We start from the raw sequence: 23,052 nt of genomic DNA on the forward strand, positions 1-23,052 counted from the left end.
ATTTTCTCTGACTCAACAAATATTATAGAAGATTGATCTGTTGCGCGTTTTCTAACAAAAAATTTAAGAAAATGACCCATTGATTATGGTGATTTTGCAACAGTAAGGTTTAAGTGAGATTTAAAAATATTTTCGTTTTTTTGAATAAATAAGAATGTAAATTACTTTTATGCAACTACTTCAATAAGTTTCTATGATCGTTTCATTCCATTCAAATTTGTGAGGCAAAATTTTGCCGCATCTAATTTTTTTAAATAACTTTAAAATAAAATAAATATTTGACGGCATATTTCCTAAAGGAAACGTGAATACAATTGCACTCTTCTTACTCTAACCCGTTCAATTGCCAGGCTTTCTCCGACAAAATGTACTTAATGTGGAAAATAAGACACTACAGGTTGTTTGCGTTCTTTGTTTAGTGTATAGAATGTTAGAGTGAAAGCGAATGTTATTAATCTCTCGTTAAATACGATGCTAGGCACGTCCTTTAACTAATACAGATTACGTCTTTTTTTAGTAATTTAACGCACGTAAAATGGACGATACAACAAACATTATAAGGACGTGATCTTGGGCTCACCAGCAGTGTGTTTTATGGCGTCTATTTCACGTTTATTCTTCTAGGTTTCACTTTCTCCGAAGAATCATCAGAAAGTTTCGCAATTTTTTTATTTGTAATGTAAAATATCGCTTAATATCAGCAAAGTTGAAATATTGTTGCATCTCAAAAAAATAATGTAATTGAGAAATAAACTATTACATTTTAATAAATATTTTCTTCTGTAACAATCATATAAAATTTTTCTTTCAGCTCTCCCGTTTTTTCTAAGCAAGCCCCAGTAACCCTTTAAAAATGTATATCGACAAATTCATCATCTTGTATAGTCCTTTATACTTGCAGTTACAAATAACTTTATAAAAATACAGTTACGTAAGCAATTTTGAGGCATATGCACCCTAATTTAAGTTTTGGATAGACGTCGCTTATTGGCTTGGCAACCCTGTTGCAATGACAGTGCCCCTGCCCGAATCCCCATTTTAATCAAACATAAATACAAGTTGTTATGGTTTGATTGACGTCGAACATTATCAAAAAGTAAAAAAGGGCAAATTAATATCCTGCTGGTGGGTTTTCGTGCGCTGAAGAAGAGAAAATGGGTGAAAACGAGAGACAACCGCTTTTGGCCCAAGAAAGCATCGCTTATAATAACAGGAATCTTGCAGGTCAGTGCTCATTAAATTGAGAATAATAACAGGTCCCCATTAATAGGCACAAAAGAATTGCAATAACTGATCAAAAATGCTAACATCCACATCATTACTATGCTTTATTTATGTCTAGCATATTGGAGCTTCGGGTAATCATCATCAAGGGTTTGGTAGCACTCACACAACATATGATAGCATGCATTTAATAAGCAATATTCGGCTTTAATATACATAGGTAGCTACTAATTAGTTCTTAACGTCAGGAAATGGTATTGTGAGCATCCTACAATATTGGAATTTTAGTACCAATGGATCTTTCCATTAGAAAGCCCTTTGAACTCATGACACACGCTCTATTGTCTAACCAGGACGAACCATATTTATTTAGGCATATTGATATTCGGTTTTACTCAACAGACCATAACTGGGAGTATACAGGAAAAATAATTATTATATATTTACCTACCGAACCAAAAGAGTGCTTATAGTGTGTTTATCTCGGTGTTTATACAAGATTTAACTTTAGATGTAAGGAATATTGTGCCGTGTTCAATGTTAATATGAGATTGAAGCCCGAATAGTGGAATTACATATCGTTTTCAGTTTAGATTTACATGCAAAGTATGATACTTAAATAAGTTTAGTTATGAAAAAAGGTACTATAATGAATGACTCTAAAAACGATGTTTTGTTATTTAAGAATCTAGTATGTTCATTACTCTGTTTCAAAACGTAGTCATAAGTTTAGCTGTTTTTAGTGCTAATCTAGTACTCGAACTGGCAACGGGCGGCCGCAGTAGTGCCATTATTTTATCTCGGTATAGATAGGCAACACCATGATGCAACAAGTGAAGCTGCATCTGCGATTTATTGTAAATTTCTACAAAAACGTTGTCTTCGATACTACACGAGACATATTAACAATTCAGGGTGTCCAGGAAATGCTAAGGGTGATTTTACCTAAATCGTCTTCTTCTTATAATAGGAACTAGTCCTTAGTCAGTTGCATTTAGCTTCTTTCGGGACTCCTGCGACGCTGAGCTTCAGCTTTCATACCATCTCTTGGGGGGTCTTCCTACCGGTCTTCGCGAGTTTCATTTTTGCGACTTGGCCCACTTTGCCCATTTGTCATCTGGCATTCTCTCCACATCTCAGCCTCAGGCCTCTTCAGCACTTCCTGTGTGTTCTGACCCATCTTACCATTCCTGTATTTCCAGCTCTTCTCTGATGTGCAGGCTTCTTATTCGGTCCCTGAGGGTAACACCCTTGATGGTTCTTCGTATTTTCATTTCGATCGTTCTCATTATTCTTTCCGTTGTATCCAGACTAAGTTTCGCAATTAATTCAAAGTACATTTCGGATTTTAACTCACTGTCGTAGTACTGAAGGAATTAAATTTTCAACAAACAGGAAAAAATCTTATAAATCTGTAGTACAAGACTGAACGCGCATTGCCCACACTTTACGGTTTAGGAACGAACAGTTTTAACGGTAAGTACGGGTAAAATATCTGTTCGCAAGAAATTTGGAACGAACGAAAATAGACACCAGAACGAAAGCAGACAGACACTATACACTATAGTTTTTGAACGCACGGGTCGACCTATACAAAACCATGTAAAACAACCAAAGTCTGTGGTCACAACTATTATGGTGTGTCCAGACCTGACGAGCCGAGCCTGAGGCGTTGTTTTGACTAAACATCAAAGGAATTTTGTTGCGGATCAAGCTCGACTCGGGCTCATCTGGTTAGCTTTGGACGCACCATTAGGATGTTCAGTTGGTTCAACATGCCCATTGCTCGCAAGCAGTGAAGCGCGTAAAACTGCGAACGCGAATGATAAAAAAGTTAAGTTTGTAATGTTCGTGCGCCTGAAAGGCGAGTTTCAATTGTTCAGTCGTGTAGCGATAAAATGAATCCACATTGCTCCTGTTCTTCCTTCTGCTCATGCTTACAATTGCGCTTTCCTGTTTTGGGAACATTACTTTGCGTGCTCCCAGTGTTTTACTTCCAAACATATGTGTCCACATTCTGCTTTTATGTTTGGGGTTCGGATATGGATGATATTCCTATGTATATACATGATTCATTCATGCTCGCGAGTTCAATTGATGTCGATTTGGCGAATGTTTGTTTCTAGTTAAGTAGTCGCAGTCCTGGGCATGCAAATTTCATCCATATCCGAACTGTAAGTAATGCAAACTTCACGAGCTTTGCGAGCAGAAAAGGCAATATTCCGACACAATCATTTCCAAATTAAACAAATGTTCCAAAGCAATGTGGACTCACCTCAAAAGAAAAACTAGCGTCCAACAACGCCCGGGACGACAAAATATGCGAGGATAGTTGGCCAACCACAATAAGGCACGAACGAGAGCTTAGGACAGAGATTTGAAAATGCGGTGTAATAAGACATTATTACACCAAAGCTTAGCTTTCGCACGTGTAGTCACAGAATAAAACACATGAAAGACTTCGTAGATTATTCCAAAGAATGTGGATCTAACACTAACACATATTTGGAAGATGCATTGTAGATTTCATGATATTGTATTAGAAAGTTTTACTTACACTGTACGTACGTAGCCCTAGTTGGCGCTTGGTTCCTTTTCAATTAACATGAATATCTAAGAAAAATGCGGGGCTCTGGAGCATCTGACAAAAATTGGGATGCTTTGAACTTGTAATGATTGATGCACCAACTTTAAATAGTGTACTATTGATATTTTCCGTTCCGTTTTATTCATTTTTTTTATCAGATCTGTCCCTTACTCAGATTCGATTATAATAGTTTTATAATTATAATGTAATTTCCCAGAAGTGTTCACTTATTTAAAGTAAGATAATTTGGAAAGGTAAACACATTTATAGATCTTTTACTTTACATTAAAAAGCGAGTCATATTATATTGTAGGCATATTTAACATGTTTGAAAACAGTTACTGAATTAATAACGTGTCTTCATAATAATAAAAAATATAATAGAAAACAACTTAAAAGTAAACTGAGTGTTCCGTTAAAATTTCTGGGTTTGCAAAGTGTTCCATTATAGAAAAAGTTTGGGAAACCCTGATATAGACGTTTAGTCACTAACCTCACGTTCGCCTAATATAATATTAATATGTTGCTACATATAGAATATTTTCCATATGGGATTTTATTGTCTAATTGAACGAAGCTATTTGCATGAAGCATATGACGACGTGGCAATATTGGAATTAGTTGCCATTGAAATGTTCTTCAGTTCCATCTAGCGTTCACACCTGACGGGCCTGATGTTATGTGACTCATTTTTCACATATAACATTAATTTATATGTATATCAATATCGGTGCTTGCTGCGTTTTTGTAGTGCATAAAAATGGATTTACACAAACAAGGTCGTATTGTCAACAGCAGTCAAAAAAACAACTTTTTAAATCTCGAATTCAATGTTTACAGTACACATTTTGCGAAGCACATGAAGTACCTGATCTAATCCCCGTTCACGCGATTTTTTAGGGGTCATTTTCTTTGACTTGAAACGCCTGTAACTTTTAAGCTAAAACACATTAAAAAAATTATTAAAGTAAAGTCCAATCCTAAGGGCTACATAGATGCGATCACCCTGTACATCTGACTTGCTTGTTTCAAGTGTTAACATCCTGTATACGGTGGCTGTATGCATCTATGCTTTACTGTAGGATTGAATTCATTTTTAAAATGAAAAACTGGCACAAATCCGTACAGGTATTTGCGTAATGTTAATTAGGTAGATTACCTTGAAAAACATTGTTGCGATCTTTCTGATCTAGTTTTTGGCAAATATCTTAGTTCTTAATAACAATTTATTTTTTTACTATTTTTCCTGTCCTCCCAAAACACCCCCAGACAACACCTCCAGAACGCCAATTTTGAATCACCCGGTGAATTATGATACAATTAAGAATATTTTTTTCATGATTTTATTCTCGTCATCGCAGATAATCTTTCATCTAACATAGTTGGTTATTCATATTTTTTATGCTCTTTAATATTTTCGTCAGTTTTCTCTATTCTATTAATAAGTCATTTTACAAATCATTCGAATAAACTTTATGAGATTTGTTGCTTTAGTTTCTAATTCATCTAATTTTATGAGGAATAATTGTTAACGAGTATGTGTATTGATTCATGCGTCCTGCATTTGCAAAATTAATATATGTGTACGCAAATACGCAATTATATGTTTTTCTCGAGCACCTGCTTGTCCCTCCCTTAAAACGCCTCCGCTCAGAAGAGCCCCTTTAAAAACTGTTATTTCAGTACGATGTGTGAAAACGGTACTCTCATAAATCCACATACATAAGTACACTTTGGACCTACAAAGATAATGATCCCCTTAGAACAAATGATCGAAATGTGAGAAATTTTGTAGGAAAATCATAAACGCTAGCAACAATTTAGATGTACATTAATTAAAATAAAACTTTACTTTCTGGAATGGAAAATGGCTCATGGAAACGGCAAAATGCATTTTGATTATTTGTCTGTATTGGTATTTTAAGAATTAGTTGACTCCTTGTCTCTATAAGTGGAAGTTTTGAACTGTTATTAGAAGGCAGAAATAAAAACTAATTTAATTTCATTTGATTTGAAGGACCTTTACATTATATCGCATTCAACAAGTTTGTCCGCAGAAGCATCAGATGTTATACTTCAGTACTAATCCAACGGGCGACTTGTCTTCAAAGTAAAGTATTTTCTTAAAGCATCGAATTCCAAATTATAAAACGTCAAAACTCGTTTTCCAGTTTTTGTCTTTTTTGAATAATTTGCTCACTTAAAGAACATTTTCTCTCTTCTCTACACCTTCGTGAGCCGGATTTACATTAAGCAGACCATTTTGCATAATTATTTAAACGGTAGATTTAAGCATACTCCTTCATTGGCAAACGCCACTGTTTCAAATCGTTTTGCATTTTTTCAATAATTTCATATCCCTGTGTTAGCGTTAAAGCTTACGTGTTTGCTTCTAAAAGATCGCTAAACAGCATTTGCGATGTAACCTGGACATATTCAGAAGAAAAATCAAACAATATATTCGATCAACTTACTTGATTTCACTCAAGGGAATTAATAGAAAAATCCCGGAAAAAATATTTAAACCAAATGTTTTTACTTGCGATATAAAAAGTCAAATCCTTACAGTAACTTTCTATAGACTATTAAAAAGTCGGTAAAAATAGGGGGTTTGTAAGGCAAACACTGATTTCAGTTGAAGTTGCATCAGAAAATACACTTAGTAGCATTGAAATGTGTTTTATCATCGTTGAAATCACTGACTGAGTCTTATTTAGACCTTATTTCCAATAATCATGTTCAAACTTAGCACGAAATAAACTGCATATTGATATAATTAACACAATTGTCTTATTTCAGCGGGCCAAGCGACGGTTAGCCCCATTGGTCCAGATGAGTTGCCTCCACCATTCTACCAAGCTCCAGAAGGCGTTCCAATGGTAACATGCCGCGTGTGCCAATCTATGATCGACATTTCCGGCAAACGGGAACAACATGTAGTTAAATGTGCCCATTGTAACGAAGCTACTGTAAGCATAAGATGTAACCCATTTGAATGTTTAGTGTAATAATGTTTTCAATGTTTAGCCGATCAGAAATGCACCGCCTGGTAAGAAATATGTTAGATGTCCATGCAATTGTCTTCTGATCTGCAAAAGTTCTTCACAAAGAATCGCTTGTCCCCGGCCAAACTGCAAACGCATTATCAATTTAGCGCCCAGTCCCGTAACTCCTCCGGTTCCATCCATGCCTGGGATGTGCAGAGTCATTTGTGGTCATTGTCAGGATACATTCTTAGTAAGTATATGTTCCCAGTTTTCTTTGTCGCATTTATTATATTGTTATTCTTGTGTTTTCAGTTCAATACGTTGAATAACGCTTTGGCTCGCTGCCCTAATTGTCATAAGGTTTCCTCAGTTGGTCCAGATTATTCTCGGGGACGTGGTAATATCTTCTTCATTCTAACAATAGTCTTATTGGCACTTGGAATCGGGGTAACAGTTGGCACTTATAAGTTTGCAAAAACCCATAGCGGAATTTATGTCACATATGTAGGAGCCTTTCTTCTAGCAGCCATTTTCTTTGTGCGAAGTGTATATTACTACTTTATGAAAGTTAGCATTATCGAAGGTCCTATGTAATTCCCTTGGATTTTTCGATGTGATGTAAATATAGTTCAATAAGTTTTATAGATGTGGGTTTAAAAGTACCATTTTTATAGCCCTGTAAGTGTAAACATAAATTGCGATCTGATTATTGTAGTTCATATGTGCATTGATTTGCTGTGAATTTTAATTTAAGAATTTGGGGGATTATTAATAATGTTTTGGGTCAGTTTGAGTTAAATAAATAGATTTGATTGAATACCCAACATTTCTTCGAGTGTTAATGCAGCATTGGGCATGCAGCAATCAGATTAACATTAAAACGATAGAAAAGGAACGCTGAAAAGATGTGATTCGAACCACAATCCTTAGAGTTACATTACAGTGATCTACGAGATTTTTCTTAAACAGACTTGAGTATTAAATACGTTGTTTAATGCAGCTTCAGGAAACTTAATAAGGTTATTTTTTAAGCCCATATCTTGAACTATAATGTAAGCATGTTCTGATATTTCAACATAAACTTCAATAAACATTCGGAAATTCAATAATCAATTATCTGTTTTGACAACTGAATTTGTGTAATCCTTTATAACGTAAATTATAAGATATACTGATTTTACTTAAGATTTAATTATTTAGTTGTACAAATTCATTTTATAAATGTTGTTTTTCTGGCAGCTTTATGTGAATTTGCCAAGGAAACATTCCAGTTATTGGTGCCCGAATTCAACTCAATATCCAGTTATTATTAGTTGCCTGTTTGAAGCAAGATTACGAAAACAAATGTTCTTTTAAGAGTAAGTAAAACCATATATTATAAATAAAATGTATTAGCTGCATATGCGTAAGAAATAATGTATTATGCTACTCGACCTTAATAAAATATATTTTAGAACTTGCGCTTCTGTTTAACTAGCCCGCGTTTCCTATATGAAATGTGAGTTATTGCAAACATGAGTTGACACTGTTTATCTGATTTTTATTTCCCAAAAATTCTATTGAATAGATAGAACATATAATTAAGGGTGCGGTAGGAGTTTTGTAACTATATTTTTTGGTATTTGTCATTGAAAAATAAAAAATTCGGTAACCCGAGACCCAACTACAAACTTTCATCCAGTTTGTTACATTTTATCCTATGCAACACTTGCTTTTAAACTTGCGAAATTAATGTGATGAAAATAGACATGTTGAAGCTTTATTAGTGGGATTAAAAATATCCCAAATGTTTCGACTTCGTATTTAAGGAACTGAAGTTCATACGCGGATTTCGAAAGCAAAGCATGATCTAGCGATTTATTACATCGGCTTGCGCAGCCATGGGATATATATAATGAGTGAGTTTTTCGGAGGTCGAAAAAAGTATTTCTTCTTGACGTTCCGCAAGCAAGAGTGGCTTGCATTTTTGAAGGTATTTTCGCCCGAAAGGTTATCAGCCGACAACTGGACAAGCGATGATATTTTGAGCGAAAAACCTCTGAGGATGCAAGTCACTCGTGCTTGTGAACTGCAGGGAAGACATTCTTTTCCACCAGTTTCAAGTGACTTCACCATTCGTTTTTCAGCAAAATACTATTGTATTATAACGATATATTCAGATTTTTAATAAGACTTAACGAACAATATTAATCATAGCTTAATTATAAAACTAAACATAAAATTGGACATTTGGTTTAAATATATTTTATCCAATACTTTTAAAGTCATTATAGAATCTATTTATTTGGAAAACAAAGGGAATTATTAGAACAATACACTTAGTTTGTTATTAAGTTGCACTTATTACTAAACAAATATATTTTCGTAAATATATAAATCGTGATCTTTCACAACTATTGCAAGCTTATCATTTAGTTTTCAAGGCAGATTCGATCAATTGAACTGTTTTACATTAACCTAGAGCCTAGCAGGCCATTGTATGTTTTATAAATTAAATATTGGTGATGACATCGTGTGTAAAGTGAATGATGTAATAAACCAAGTTAGAATAATACAGGAAACACCCGAAAAGCGAAAACGTGCGCGAACGCAAAAATTATCCACAACGTTCAGTTCGTTCTCGCACATCGGCGCGTTAAATCCTGTGAGATTCTCAAAAACTACGCTTATTTTCGCCAACGAATTTCGTGGATTTCATTTGCAAGGTAAATATTTGGAAAAGCATTTTGAATTTTCAATTTGCTGTTAGATACAACACTTATTTATAGCTGATTTATTCACCTTCGGCGTATTTTTGGAAAGTCTAATTCCAAAGTGCTTTGATTTCCCATTAATATAGCATTTAAAAATATTTATCTAATCATAAATAACAGATTTCCTTTTTTTCAGAGTACGAATTTACTTGGAATATCTCATTTTAATATCGAAAATAATTGACGCATATAAAATATTTGATATAATATTCGTTTTTACATCCGCTCTTACATGTTTATTAACTTAAATTAATGTATTTTCAAGTACATTTTTTATTTACTTTTCTAAAACGGCCCTTTGTGAACCTATATTGAATAAATCAATCAAAACGCGCATGCTTCTGTGAAATGCCTCTTGGTTTCCCTCAGGAAGAGAAAATAGGGCACGGGCACTGGGCTATTTACAGGAATGATATCATCTTGCTCCGTTACTGTGATGATGTTTGAGTTGTATAGGATAGCAAAACAACATTCATATCGAACATTCAATTAATTCTAACCCGCTAATCGAATGGATAACCGACTACAATTTACCTATGGTTTTAAACAAGAGTTTACTTAAGTTTTTTATGTAGCAGTAGCGATGGAAATAAGATAATTGGCATGTTTTGTGAGTCCCATTCCGGCTATTTTTCCGGTAAATTTTCCAAAAAAAGTCCTAAGTTTGTCAGCGGCAGGCTGTTTTTTCAGAAATCACAATCAATCCATATAATTTACTGGTTTACGGTATGCGCTAAAAACGATGCAATTTTAACATTAGGTACAAGTAAAGGTTTTGTGGCAAAATATTCGGTGCTTTTGGACGCTGTAGAAGACTTTTCCCCTAAAGAAGAGCATTTTATTATATAATGGGTTATTTAAGTACGTAGCCAATTTTTAGGAGCTGATTTTCAACAAAAGTTTTTAAAGGTCCGGCAATAATCTCTGTACAGCGGACAGGGCGTTGAATAAGAAAAAGTTTCTTACCTTAGTGGCGTCTCTGAGGACTTAATAGTCAAGATTTTTCACGAATAAAATGCGGACCACTGATTTATTTAAATTGTTTCCACTTTGTTAGGATTTAGGGACTTGGAATACAACTTTTATGTCTCTAAGTTTTTTCGTTATTTCGCTCCGTTTTCGAGATAAAAAATTAAATCCACTGTGTTCCATCTTCCTGGAAGGGACGACTTAATGAAACGGTAATTCAGAATTACATGAGCCATTGACTAATGATTTTTGACGCATATAAACGTTTCGATAAAACAAATAAACATAATTATTGCATAACTTCATTATTTAGCACCCTGTATGTTGAAAAGGAACTATCATCACCTCCTGAACTTTGGCAAATAATATATACAAAGAAAACATGTTTTTTCTGCTTTGTATTCCACTTCTACTGATTGCATTTGGTCGAATGAAAGTTTTAATTGAAGCAACGGAAAAATTACTAAATTTGAGAATATTTTATTTGAAAAAAATGCGCCGACCTGTATGCGATAAATGCCAACAGTCGAATAATTATCGAGGTCACTAAACAATCTTTTAGAATAAATTAAATGATCATTACTAATTTTACGTGCGTTTGCTTCATTGCTGGCCTCACACTGCCATTGATTTCATACAAAGTGTTTTGTATGAAATAAATAATGTTAATTTAATATATCATTTCACATGCCTTAAGCCAAATCATCGAAAGGTTATTAAATATCTTCTAGTCGTAATAAAGCTCAATTTCAATTTTTAATGGATCAGTGGGTTCTTAGGAATTTTATGAGATCTGAGCAGTTATCGCTCCTACTGGATTATTAGTTATGGAAGCACCTCAAGAATGTTGTGTACAAAACAAAACTGTATCGTTTCACCACAGCAACGCAAGAGATAACAGGAGATACTTGAAGGAATTTTATGTTAAAATTTTAGTATGTTTATTTGGTAAATTAACGGGGATATAGTTTTATCACTATTAAACAATTACCTAATGATGGTGGATAATTAAGTCGCGTTTATACAATATGTAAACGGCTCTGCAATTTTCCAAGCACAGTTTCTAGCTGATGATTTACTCGAAGAACCCCGTGTATTCAACAGCATTTTGAGAAGATCTCTTACTTTATTTTATATAAGTTTTCTTCGCAACATTTTTATCAGAAATCTCAGACAAGGAAATATTAATCATTAAATTTGGCCCAATTTGTACCTATTCTCAAATAAATTGGGTGAACATGTTAATAGAGACTTTTTCATAATTATATGGAATAGAAAAATAGTTAAACGAGGTAAACGATAAAAAGGATAAGAAAAAAGGATGGGATAAAAAAATCGTTTTTTTTTCCATCCCATATCCCAAAATATTAAAGGAAAAATGAAAACACACACTGGTTTTTATCTTTTCGAATGATTTTCCGCTTGGCTATGGACTATAATTTGTCCACAATTAATGCATTAATGTCCACAATGTGGATTGGAAGTCGGAAACCTTTCTATACATGATAATATATCAAAGGCAAAGAAGAGAAAATAATGACAACTCTCCGAATGAATAAAATCAGTGGAAACATAAGTTAATGATAATATGCAGGACCGAAGCATCGTGATTAAAAATCCGAAGCAAAAAGCTAACAAAAATTCACCTTATAACGATTTTAGAAAGATATAAATGCATTTGAATGAAATTGATTGAAAATTCCAAAACGAATAAATTTGAAGATTAACGAATATATTTTCAAAACCTTTGAATATCAATCGATTTCAAAACAGCATTGACCTGTCTATAAAAAAACAGTTTCTCCATTTTACCACAATTTTTCTCTCTTAGTGTTCTTCAAAGATACCAAAAAGCCACATTTTTGCAAAACTGCTCGTTATTGTTTTTAAGTCATGTTAGATATTTCCAGTATTTGCATACTCGTAAATAGCAATTTTTTATGATTGTTTATAGCCATAAAACCATTTTGGAATTAAGAGTAGAGCAGAGGTTGGCAGTAACATTTACGTATGAATTTAATATTTTTGGCTTTAATTATTCCAGTTTCTTTGTTTTAGCTTAAATGGAAACACTTGAAAATGTATTGTAATAATTATGGTTATTGTAATAACTATAATAATATGTTATTATAAAGTCATATAAATTTGATTTAGATAGATTTACATTGGAGCTACCCCTTAAAGATAATTTGCTGTTTCGAGGCTCTAAATATGATAGGCTATACAACTTAAATATTCAGGATAATATCCAACAATCAGCTATTAATTCTTCTATTCAGCAAAATATCGCTCAATCATTATGAGAAGTAGGCCGAATGCAATTAAAACTTTAATTATTAAGGCTAAATTAATGAAAATATAGACAGTAGGTGGCTGTAAATAAGAACCAATAAATGTAGCAATTAAAGCGAAACTCTTTATTTAGGAACAACTGAACCCCGTTGCCTAGTCAGTTTGAAAACGATTTCTACACACTATTGGCTGTATCAGATATTCATTAACTAAATATTAATAATTAGAATGTCATGGTGTACACAAAAATAAACAAAGCACTTAAGTTAAAATAGGCAAAAGAACATCGACTGATATAATGTTTATAGTTCGTTATAAACTAAATTTGTTGAACAATATTTGGCTTACATCACTTGAAGTTTATTTAAGAACGAAATTGAGGAAGAAAAAATGCTTTTGTTTGAACAATATTGAAAAAAACGGGCTGTTTGAAAGGTAAGATAAGAAACCACAAAACTGTTTAAAACTTATTAACTAACTTTTTAGATTGAATACAATTTGATATATGTTTTTCTTCGTTTAGACCAAATGTTTGTGCAAAAGTGTACAAAATAAAAATGTTAGTATAGTTTTCTGAAGACCAAAACATGTCACGGAATATATGTACCTACCTACTTAATTAATATAATGATACTTTTCAAAAATTTGGTTTAAATCTGATATACGACTCCAAATTTGAAATTTAATACACAATAATTCATTATTAAATGTGCCGTTTTCATCTAATCAAAATAGTCGAAAATCAATTAACCATCTGTAATTACACAGAGTTTTTATTTAAGATTCGCGTAATCAACACTTTCAACTTGAAGAAAACAAAGATAATCTGGAAAACAAGTTGGTTAGTTGCAAATCTTATACACTTTTCACAATTATTGTTTAGTGCAATATAAATACTATATCTATTAAGAATGAAGAACTATGATGGTTAAATAATTTTAATCTTATTTTTAGAAATTATGCAGATGTTACACCGAGCAATACAACCATTTTGACGAGTGCGTAACAAGAAATATTATTATCATATCGCTAAGTAAATAAAGCTACCAATTGTATATACAATTTCATTACACGTTCACAAATAAATATAGATATACCAATTTATCTCCAAGGATTTGCTATCTTAAATGGATTAAGTACCTAGGTGTATAGATATGTTATTATTGAATATTAAAGTGCATGTGATTAAAGAAGTGAGTTAAAAACATAGGTTACATTTAAGAATTATTTTTTTCTTTCAATTCGTGTGTGATAATTGCTATTTTAATAAAATTTAAATAGCTTTATTATTCATGAGGTTTTGGGTGGTGTCATCTTCAATCGGTAGCTCATTCGATCAGAGATCAACGACACATTTTTCATTCGAAACCAGCTACTTTTTACGATATGATTATGTCTAATATATATTAATATTAATGTCTGTAATTTCCTAATTAGAGCCCTCTATTTTTCTCTTATTATTTTGGCGGTTCTTTTCGAAGCGTCAATATTATTAGCTATTAGACGCGCCTTTATTTATATACAGGGTGATTCACAACCTTATGGACACAGAACAGGAGCGTGTAGAGAAGCTCAATACAAGCAGAGTTTCCATTTAAGTTTTTTTTCTCAGGCTCATGGTTAACGAGATACAGGGTGTTAAAGTTTCAAAAAAATGTTGGTATTTTTTCTTTAGCTCCTACAGTTTGTGAGATATTTTGTTCAAATTTTTAACGTAGGCAAATGTTTAGACCCTATGTCTGTAGGTAAGGCGACTGGTTGTGAAAATCTACGGGGTGTTTTTTTTCTAGAGGCATACCCCCTTTGCTCCCCCCCAAACTTTTTTTGTGGTGCGCCACTTACTTCGACCGAACGAATTTGTGAATTTCTTAAAATTTAAGAATTTTCTGGGCTTAAGTGTTTATTTCGTGTCTGTCTTCGTGTTCGAGTTATTTGTACAAATATAAGTCCATGTAGGGTGGGTCCTGGGTGATTTTCCATGAATTTTCTTATATTTTTTTGCGTCTTTTTGTTCACATTTTTTTCTGAAAGAAATTAATTTCATAATAAATTGAAATATTTGTTACATTTTTGTGTATTTTTATTTCGGTTAGCTTACAGCCGATCAACCTCAATTATTGTAAATTAAATAAAAGAAAAAAAAATTATATATTTTAAAGTTAACTCGTCAGCCATCCCTATTTTAACTTCAACTTGCACTTGAAGCTTTCACAGAAAAATGTAAATAAAAGGACACAAAAAAAAATATTTTAAAAATGCATAGAAAATCACCCAGAAACCCTAGATGAACTTATATTTGTGCAAATAACTCGAAAACGAAGACAGATACGAAAAAACTGCAAAAGATCAGAAAATTCGTAAATTGAATAACAAATGCAAAAATGTGTTCGGTCGAAGTCAGTGACGCACCACAAAAAAGTTCGGGGGGGTAAAAGGGGTATGCCTCTAGAAAAAAATACCCTGTAAATTTTCACAACTACCTACGGGTAGAGGATCTAAACATTAGCCTACATAAAAAATTTGAGCAAAATATCTCATAAACTCTAGGAGTTAAAGAGAAAATACCAAAATTCTTTTAAACTTTGACACCCTGTATCTCGTTAACTGTGGGCCTGAGAAAAAAAACTTAAATGGAAACTCGATTTGTTTTGAGGTCCTCTACACGCCCCTGCGCTGTAGCGCTGTGTATATGTATGTATGTATATAAGGTTGTGCATCACCCTGTATAAAGCTTGTACGCACGATGTCTACGAAATGTGGGGCCAAACTTTTTCTTTGTTGAAATAAAGTCATCACTTATAAAAATAATTTCTACATCTTGGATTCGTATAGCAGTTTAGTCATACAGCACGCAATAGAAATGATGTTTTGCATAATATTCGCGACGTTAAAGCTCGCATAAGACGTCGAGAAAAAAAGGAAATCGTCAAAAATAAATGAATTTTACCTGGAATTTAAAATAAATTAGAAAGTTCCACCTCGCGACTCATTTCGGAGATAAAATCATACACATTCATAAACGCAATAATAAAAATTCCTGTAAAGTTCTATCATATCTATCATTATATAAGACGATGTATAAGATTCAATATTAAGATCTACCTAAAATATGTAGACATAAAAAATATGTCGTGGGTAAATGTTCTCCTTGTACCATTTCAGAAATAAATCATGAGCGATTCACCCCAACCTCCCTCTGGGGAATTGAAAAATCTCAGTCTGGAAGGGGAGAAAGCGGAAAGTGAAAGACCGTCTACCCCATCTTCCCTAACATTCACCGAGCAATTTAAAACGTTTGCCAAGTTTGGCGACCCAAAATCGGATGGTCGACAAATAACTTTATCAAACAGTGACAAATGGATGAAGCAAGTAAGAGATTAAATTACTTGAAACCGTTGCCACCTTGCTATAGAATTGACTTTAAAAAGACGTAATTTAATAATAGTTTTTTTTGTAATTCCAGGCCAAAGTTATCGACGGAAAGAAAATCACGACGACAGACACCGGAATCGCTTTCAAAAAGCTGAAATCGACTAAAGTAGGCATTTTAGACTACCAGAAGTTTTTGGAAGATCTCGCCAAGAGCAAAAAAATTGAAGTAGCCGACATTAAATCAAAACTGACGAACTGTGGACAACCAGGCCATCATGGACTGGGGGTAAGCATCCATAATCAAATCATAATAGCCCAATAAACTAAATGGTTATTTATCAATTTAAGATGATAATTCAGATTTGCAGAAAAACGCACTGACGATCGATTAAAATGAGTGCTATCTTGACAAAATTTTAAGTTTGTTATTAACTATCCACTAACAGTTTTTTTTCGAAACAACTCACTTTTGTTTTTAAACTTACATAAAATGCTTATTAGAAAGTGTGTAGTGTATGAAGTAAAAAACATAGAAACACGCGGTTTAAATATATCGAAGAAATTATATAATACGCCAAAGATAAACAGAAGTCCAGTGTTAATATTGGATTATCCAATACGTCAAGCTTTTCATTTTATTTTAATCAACATGTAGACCTCTAGAACATGTACTGAACTAAGATATTGTCAATCAATTCAAGGATGTCTACATGTATACTTAAATAAATATAAAATGTTGAAAATCAAAGATAAAAATATTTCAATTGCCTTTTGTATTTATTACTCAAACCAATTTAATAAGGTAGAACTGATCAATTTTAGTATAAACAATTAATTTATTTTTTAGAATGTGAAAAATACCAGCACAGTTAATAGATTGACCGATGCCTCAAAGTTCACAGGAACGCACAAACAGAGATTTGATGAAGCCGGAAAAGGCAAAGGCATTGCTGGACGAAAAGACCTTGTTGATTCATCCGGTTATGTCAGTGGGTATCAAAACAAAGACAGCTATGAGAAAAAAGAATAAAAGAAAAACCATATTTATTAAAAAATATATGCTTAAGTTTACACCGTGCACTATACTCGAGAAATGAGTAACTTATATTCAAATATTTGTACTCGTGTCTGCTTCCAATGGAGCTTCCAGTTTTCCTTTGCACAAGAGTTTGTTTAAATAGAACGTTTTTGATATGTCAAGTACTTATTTAGATAATTATAAGCGGTTGTACTCGTTTAGAGATTTTTGCGTAGTTTTAGTTTTATATTTTTTCACGATCGTTTAAAAATGTTAAACTCACTAGACACTTACAATTAAGGTACGCTGTGCTGGAATGTGACCCATTCTTTTAAATAAAACTGCACACTTCCTCCAGTCTATTTCATTAAAAGTCTATGTATCATATAATATGATAGTAAATGTGATCGTACAAAAGTCTAGTGCAATGTTGCTCTAACTGAATTGGTGTAAACTAAATCAAAAGCTATATATTTTAGGTATACCACGTCTATTTCGAACTCCAAACTTAATTAGCATAAGGTAAAGAATAATATTTTTACTTTCCTTCTCGTATGTAGAATGTGAAATTTATATTAATTTATTAAAAGACAATAAAATAAACAAACAAATGATTTGTTCAAGTTTGTTGTAGATTATTTATCTTTCACAACACCAACACGCTAAATCCTATTATTTAGGCAACTTCCTTCAATTTAAAAGTATCCTGTTATTCGGCGGAACACAATCAATAAAACGAAGGGGCGAAAAACAATAAACAATAGTTTGTTAAAACTGATGAGGCTTAAATACAAAAACACACAAGCCAAAGTGTTGCATAGTAGTGGCGCTAATAATATAGGTGAACAGTAACAGGATTAAAAATTATTTTAAATAAAATAGTTTCAATATTTTGTTTCAACGTTTGAATAAAATTTTTATATTTTTCGTTTGTTAGAATCGATATTCTATTGATTTGCTTAATTAATGCTTTCATTATACTTATAGTGCTAGAAGAAACCTTTAATTCGAAATTTTTTATTTCTTCTTGTCATATGTGCCCAGATAATTTTTAAGCAAATTACGATACCAGTTGGGTTTAAAATTGGTTCAAACCATATAAAAAATTGAAATTCAATATTATATTTTTTGCGTTAAGCTAAGCTGGAGCAAAATCGAGTACACTTCATAGTAAATTCAAGCCGGCGTGAAGACACCTAATCACTTTTTTGCCTCGATGTTTCGTTTCCCAGAAATGATCAATTTTATTTTTTAATATGGTCCTGTCGGTTTATTTATGGCAAATTTGAATAGTTTTTCTCATTTCCATTCAACAATGTTGAACATACCAAAATTGTGACCAGTGTTTCATTCAAATTTTCAGAAAAATGTAAACTGGAAACTGTTGGTTGTTGCCGCTGGTTAAATTTGCCTACAAGCAAATTGTTTTTTGGTTTTGTTTCACTGTTAAACATTACTCTGATAAAAAAAACTGCTACGAGAATGCTACTTTTCGCGTGAATATAACAGAAAACCTCAACACAGAAAAAATCCCATAAAAAGAGTAGTTAGACAAGGAGACTGGGAAAACTGGATCCAAACCGCCCAAGATCGACTACACTGGAGACAATTGGAAGAGGCCTACGTTCAGGAGTGGACGAGGATGGGCTAATAACAGATGAACGAATACATTTTTCACTTTTCAGGAGTTCTTTATTTTTTGTTCAATATTTATTAAATAATATAATAAAATAATTATAATAATAAATATGTTTAGTATATATATGTATACTCTTTAATTAAATTGAAAATAATAATAATAATAATAATAATAAAAGGATATTTTTTGAATGAATAGATATGAATGAAAGATGTTGTTTCAATGGATAAATCTAATGGAAAGTAGGTACTTTAAATTTGAATAAATACTGAGGTAAAAGCAAAATTAACTGATTGTAAAATGTAATTCATGTATCAGCATAATGATTTAAAAACGACACTCAATTATTTTGAAAAAATACGAAGAAAAGAACAATTTGTTTTTTGAAAAAATCAAAATAATTCGCGCGTTGTTCCATCTATCAATAAAACGGACAGCTTTTCGGTAAAAAACTAAACTTTTAGACTCATTTCATTTGATTAAATTGTTTTTGCGTAACTTCTTTTTCCACAAACTTTGTTAATGATCGATTATAGTTTGATATTTTTATATTTTTACTGTATGTATATTATAGTTGATAGTTTCCAATTTTAAATACTAAAAATTTATTAAACACTTAATTGTGTAGATTATTGCGGCAAATAATGTGTCTGAAAAACGATCCAAACAGATTGAAAAAGTTTTTGAATGGTTTTCTCATTTGGCATAGAAGAAGTGACCTGTTCGGTCAAACAGCTCTTTCAATTTTTTTTTCTACGTCTAGGTAACATGTTTTTGCGTTTAGTGATGTATGTCTACGTCTTCACTAATCAGAACTATACAATCAGAACTTTGCTCAATTTTTATTGATTTAATGTTACCAGCAATTAAAAAATATTTTCATTATATGGAAAACTGGTAAATATTATATACATCTAATGTATTTTATTAAACATGTTCGTTTTCGAAGAATTTGCTTCAACGCAAATTTAGAATGTAGGGATTTAGACAATATTTTTAGTTCAGAACTAAGGATCTTGTATAACCTGTTACAAGTTTTTGATAAACAAATATTGAAACAGTCCACTTACCGTTGGGACATTGATTTTCATTCCGTACAAAAACCTGATTTCCCATAATATTCAGAAGTCAGTCTATTTGGGTCTATTGACGGCGGTTTAACACAATTTGCAATTTTAAATATTTCTTAGAAGGCATTTTTTATATTTAAACGGGGTAATTGAGCGAAGCCAGGCCACTTATAAAACCTATCCTTAATGGGTTTCCAATTAAGCTCCAAGTATTTAAAAAACTGTTCCAATGTTACTTTATTTTTGCTCCAAACATCACAGTTTGCTTACTTATGCAGGGTGACACGCACGAAAAACCAAGAAATTTTCCGCTTAGTAACCCCAACGATCACCTTAATCAGACACTAACGGTAATATTAAATACAAAGTAGCTTAGAACTAAAAATGTTTGCAGCTCTTGGCTCTTGGCAGAAAGAATGATTTCTCAATTGATAAAAATTGTGCTAATTTCTTCAATAGTGTTTCCCGAATTGTGTGCTGGACGTGCGAATGTTTGCCTTGATTTAAACGATATACTCTCTTTGAATTGGATGCCTGCAACTCTCCTACAGAAAGTGGGGGCTGATGTTTATGATACAGATGTTGCCAATAAAACTTTTAATGGAATAGACAACAGAATGGAAGTTATGGATGGAACTATTGATGATGCATTAACTACTATGACGTTTCACAGGTACACCATAAAAAAACATGTATGTATTGCAATATATTAAGATAATGCAAAATTATAGGTCAATGTTAAATCAGTATCACTGCACGAAATATGTTGCCAATCAGATCGTATCGGAAATGTCCAAAACCGCATTTGAACGAAGAAGTGGAGGATCAGACCCAGAAAATGTAGAAAATGATGTAACCCATAAAGATAAGATAAAATCAAGCCTATTATCAGATCAAGGGTCATCAAGCTATGAAGACTGGCTTAGAAAGTGAGTGCCACAATAACAATAAGAAAAGTGAAATAAGTAAGAATCCACTGAAAGCGAATGCATTTTCAAATCCTTAAAAATTCAGTAGAAACTTTTTTTACTTGAGGTACTCAAGAATTAATGAGATATTTTATCAGACGCTCTGCATATCAACTTAACATGTCTTGTAGAAGTGCAACTCTCGACGACTTATACAGACATCATCATAGCATAAACAACCTAATGGATACTGACTTGCAATCAGCAAAAGACAACGCAGTTAACACGGATAAAAACCAGCAAATTTCTACCAAATTCGACCATCAATATCACGGAGGTTCAGGCTAATCAGGAATAGTTAGTACAGTCTAATTGGAAAAGTTCTTGCAGATTACATAGCCACTCATGGGGCTTTTTTGCAACCCACTATATATCATACTTCAGAAGTCGAACAATCTTACAGCAAATCTGACAAAATAGCCGATATTTTTGAAATTGCTCTCACCGCATTGGCGTATTTGTCCTTTGGAATGTTCATCGTGCATTTGATGATGTGCATATCTGCAGTGGTAAGATAGATGAGATCGAATAAAAATCCGATAATTAAAATTGATTTTTGCCAAATTGAAGAGTAATCAACAGACAACCACAGCAAATACCAGAATCGTAGCACTTAATCTGAGCCCGGCTGAGATCAATGCAGGTAACAACATTAATTTCCAGTTTAATTTAATTGTGATTTATTGGTATATTTTGCAGACGAATACGAACCACATGGAACTGTAACTGATTCTATGGAATCTGATGAATTCAAATTCAGGTAGGTAATATATTTATAACAGAAATTATATCTACGTGACTTATACAATTTGATTTGATGTGTGCTTCTAGATCCATTAAAGAACCGAACAATTCGACGCCATTAACTTCTGAGACACCAAATGAGTTAGCTAGAAAAATACTAAGTATTTTCGATTCTGCTTTAGGTGCTCCTAAAGACAAAGGCCAATGCTTCAGATATGCGCTATGCAATGCAACAAAATATTCCCGATTCATCAATGGAAAGGGAAAACTATTCATGGGTTGGTGGAGGTACGTTGCCGAGAGAAGAAAATTATGTTTCAAATTAATATCAACATTAAATATTTGTAGTTTTGGAGTTAGCTGGTTATCGGAAAAGCTCACGCACAATTTCGTGTCCAAACTTGAGGGTCTTCAGGCAATCATATTTGGTTTAGGAAAAGCAAATTGCAAATCGGTTTATCCATGTATGTTTGTGAAAGATAAACAATAACGCAAATGTAACCAGCAGACATAACTGTAGATACTTCTCTTATTTATTTGATCTCGGTGCATTTATATAACTATCCATACGTTTGATAAAAAATAACTTCATTCAGGGAAAATATGAAATTAATTTGGTTTTTGTATCTTTTTTCACTACATAATATACGAGGTTCGGAAATAAATATAACAAAGTAAGTTAAAAATGAATTTCAATAAAAAAATTGTCGTTTTAATTTTTCCAAATCGTTTTTTTTATCAAAATAGTAAATGAGTAAAACTGACTAATAATGCTGCGTGCTACTGAATTTCCAAACAATCGATTTTGTTTGTTGAAACCGAACGCTAGTCAGTTGCAATTAAGAAGATTAATTCACATTTCAACAATTTCCTAAAAAAAGTTTACCAAAAAAATCCTAAATGTAACAAGCATTCTAATCGGCTGATAATTCAAATATGTGAATCAAAGATTTGTAGCTACTTAAAAAAAATGCAAAAATGTTTTAAGTGTCCATAAAAAAGCGTATAAGATTCGATTTAATGTCACAAACACTTCAATCTTCCAGACTAAAAGATTAAGGCACTATTTATTTCACATTCCCCGAGACTGTTCCTCCAAAAAGCAGACACACCTATTTATTTATTTCAGACTCCTGTTTAGCAGTCAATAGCATCATTTAAAAAAATATATGTAAATATAATGTCAAATTCTACCAAAAGTTCAAACTTTACCCAAACTACCTTCTTCCATCAATAAATTATAGTAACAATAAATATTCTATCAATAAATAAATATTTAGGGACTTTTTCTGCACTAAACATTGAAAAATTTGCTGGTTTTAAAATATGTTTTACATGTTGTTCATGCCTTGATCATCAAGAATACTTGAATCATACTCTTTGGGCCTTTCCGGAAAAACGAACGTTGAGAATAAAAATACTTGTCTTG

General features: G+C 32.6%; 3 protein-coding genes and 1 long non-coding RNA gene across 7 annotated transcripts; 3 read left to right on the plus strand and 1 right to left on the minus strand.

Moving 5' to 3' along the window:
• The first annotated feature begins 954 nt into the window (after positions 1 to 954).
• On the plus strand, positions 955 to 8,258 carry LOC109534456 (type 1 phosphatidylinositol 4,5-bisphosphate 4-phosphatase). Of its 2 annotated transcripts, none has more exons than XM_019900133.2 (4): positions 955 to 1,224; positions 6,611 to 6,780; positions 6,839 to 7,048; positions 7,111 to 8,258. In XM_019900133.2, the coding sequence occupies exons 1-4, from the start codon at positions 1,155 to 1,157 to the stop codon at positions 7,390 to 7,392; spliced, it is 732 nt and encodes a 243-aa protein (XP_019755692.1). In that variant the 5' UTR covers positions 955 to 1,154; the 3' UTR covers positions 7,393 to 8,258. The 2 variants fall into 2 exon arrangements, with proteins under 2 accessions (XP_019755692.1, XP_048524922.1); XM_048668965.1 differs by lacking the exon at positions 955 to 1,224 and adding an exon at positions 4,557 to 4,590.
• LOC109534457 (tubulin polymerization-promoting protein homolog) lies at positions 8,092 to 17,835 on the plus strand. Of its 3 annotated transcripts, none has more exons than XM_048668966.1 (4): positions 8,092 to 8,156; positions 15,975 to 16,181; positions 16,276 to 16,470; positions 17,032 to 17,835. In XM_048668966.1, exons 2-4 carry the CDS (start codon positions 15,984 to 15,986, stop codon positions 17,212 to 17,214), a joined length of 576 nt encoding a protein of 191 aa, XP_048524923.1. In that variant the 5' UTR covers positions 8,092 to 8,156; positions 15,975 to 15,983; the 3' UTR covers positions 17,215 to 17,835. The 3 variants fall into 3 exon arrangements, with proteins under 3 accessions (XP_048524923.1, XP_019755694.1, XP_019755693.1); XM_019900135.2 differs by lacking the exon at positions 8,092 to 8,156 and adding an exon at positions 9,177 to 9,503; XM_019900134.2 differs by lacking the exon at positions 8,092 to 8,156 and adding an exon at positions 13,933 to 14,005.
• Positions 10,023 to 11,102, minus strand: LOC125505334. Its single transcript, XR_007282106.1, has 2 exons — positions 10,518 to 11,102; positions 10,023 to 10,284 (listed from the first exon to the last, which is right to left on the minus strand). It is a non-coding gene; the product is annotated as an uncharacterized LOC125505334 (long non-coding RNA).
• A 2,260-nt stretch (positions 17,836 to 20,095) lies between the features above and the next one.
• Positions 20,096 to 22,338, plus strand: LOC109534541. The gene is made up of 8 exons (XM_019900275.2): positions 20,096 to 20,584; positions 20,643 to 20,840; positions 21,011 to 21,156; positions 21,210 to 21,388; positions 21,450 to 21,522; positions 21,579 to 21,639; positions 21,711 to 21,911; positions 21,972 to 22,338. The coding sequence occupies exons 1-8, from the start codon at positions 20,328 to 20,330 to the stop codon at positions 22,111 to 22,113; spliced, it is 1,257 nt and encodes a 418-aa protein (XP_019755834.2). The 5' UTR covers positions 20,096 to 20,327; the 3' UTR covers positions 22,114 to 22,338.
• Positions 22,339 to 23,052: the final 714 nt, after the last annotated feature.

The sequence above is a fragment of the Dendroctonus ponderosae genome, unplaced genomic scaffold, assembly GCF_020466585.1.
Source record: "Dendroctonus ponderosae isolate FM_Combo_2020 unplaced genomic scaffold, Dpon_F_20191213v2 Dpon_F_20191213_8, whole genome shotgun sequence".
Taxonomy (NCBI): Eukaryota; Metazoa; Arthropoda; class Insecta; order Coleoptera; family Curculionidae; genus Dendroctonus; species Dendroctonus ponderosae.

Excerpts from the sequence above, each read along its gene's own strand:
- LOC109534456 (XM_019900133.2), top strand. The coding sequence starts at position 1,155 with ATGGGTGAAAACGAGAGACAACCGCTTTTGGCCCAAGAAAGCATCGCT. Across the intron at positions 6,781-6,838 it reads CCCATTGTAACGAAGCTACT|CCGATCAGAAATGCACCGCC; the intron begins GTAAGCATAAGA and ends TTCAATGTTTAG. Across the intron at positions 7,049-7,110 it reads ATTGTCAGGATACATTCTTA|TTCAATACGTTGAATAACGC; the intron begins GTAAGTATATGT and ends TTGTGTTTTCAG.
- LOC109534457 (XM_048668966.1), top strand. The coding sequence starts at position 15,984 with ATGAGCGATTCACCCCAACCTCCCTCTGGGGAATTGAAAAATCTCAGT. Across the intron at positions 16,182-16,275 it reads GTGACAAATGGATGAAGCAA|GCCAAAGTTATCGACGGAAA; the intron begins GTAAGAGATTAA and ends TTGTAATTCCAG. Across the intron at positions 16,471-17,031 it reads CAGGCCATCATGGACTGGGG|AATGTGAAAAATACCAGCAC; the intron begins GTAAGCATCCAT and ends TTTATTTTTTAG.
- LOC109534541 (XM_019900275.2), top strand. The coding sequence starts at position 20,328 with ATGATTTCTCAATTGATAAAAATTGTGCTAATTTCTTCAATAGTGTTT. Across the intron at positions 20,585-20,642 it reads ACTACTATGACGTTTCACAG|GTCAATGTTAAATCAGTATC; the intron begins GTACACCATAAA and ends GCAAAATTATAG. Across the intron at positions 21,640-21,710 it reads TCTGATGAATTCAAATTCAG|ATCCATTAAAGAACCGAACA; the intron begins GTAGGTAATATA and ends GTGTGCTTCTAG.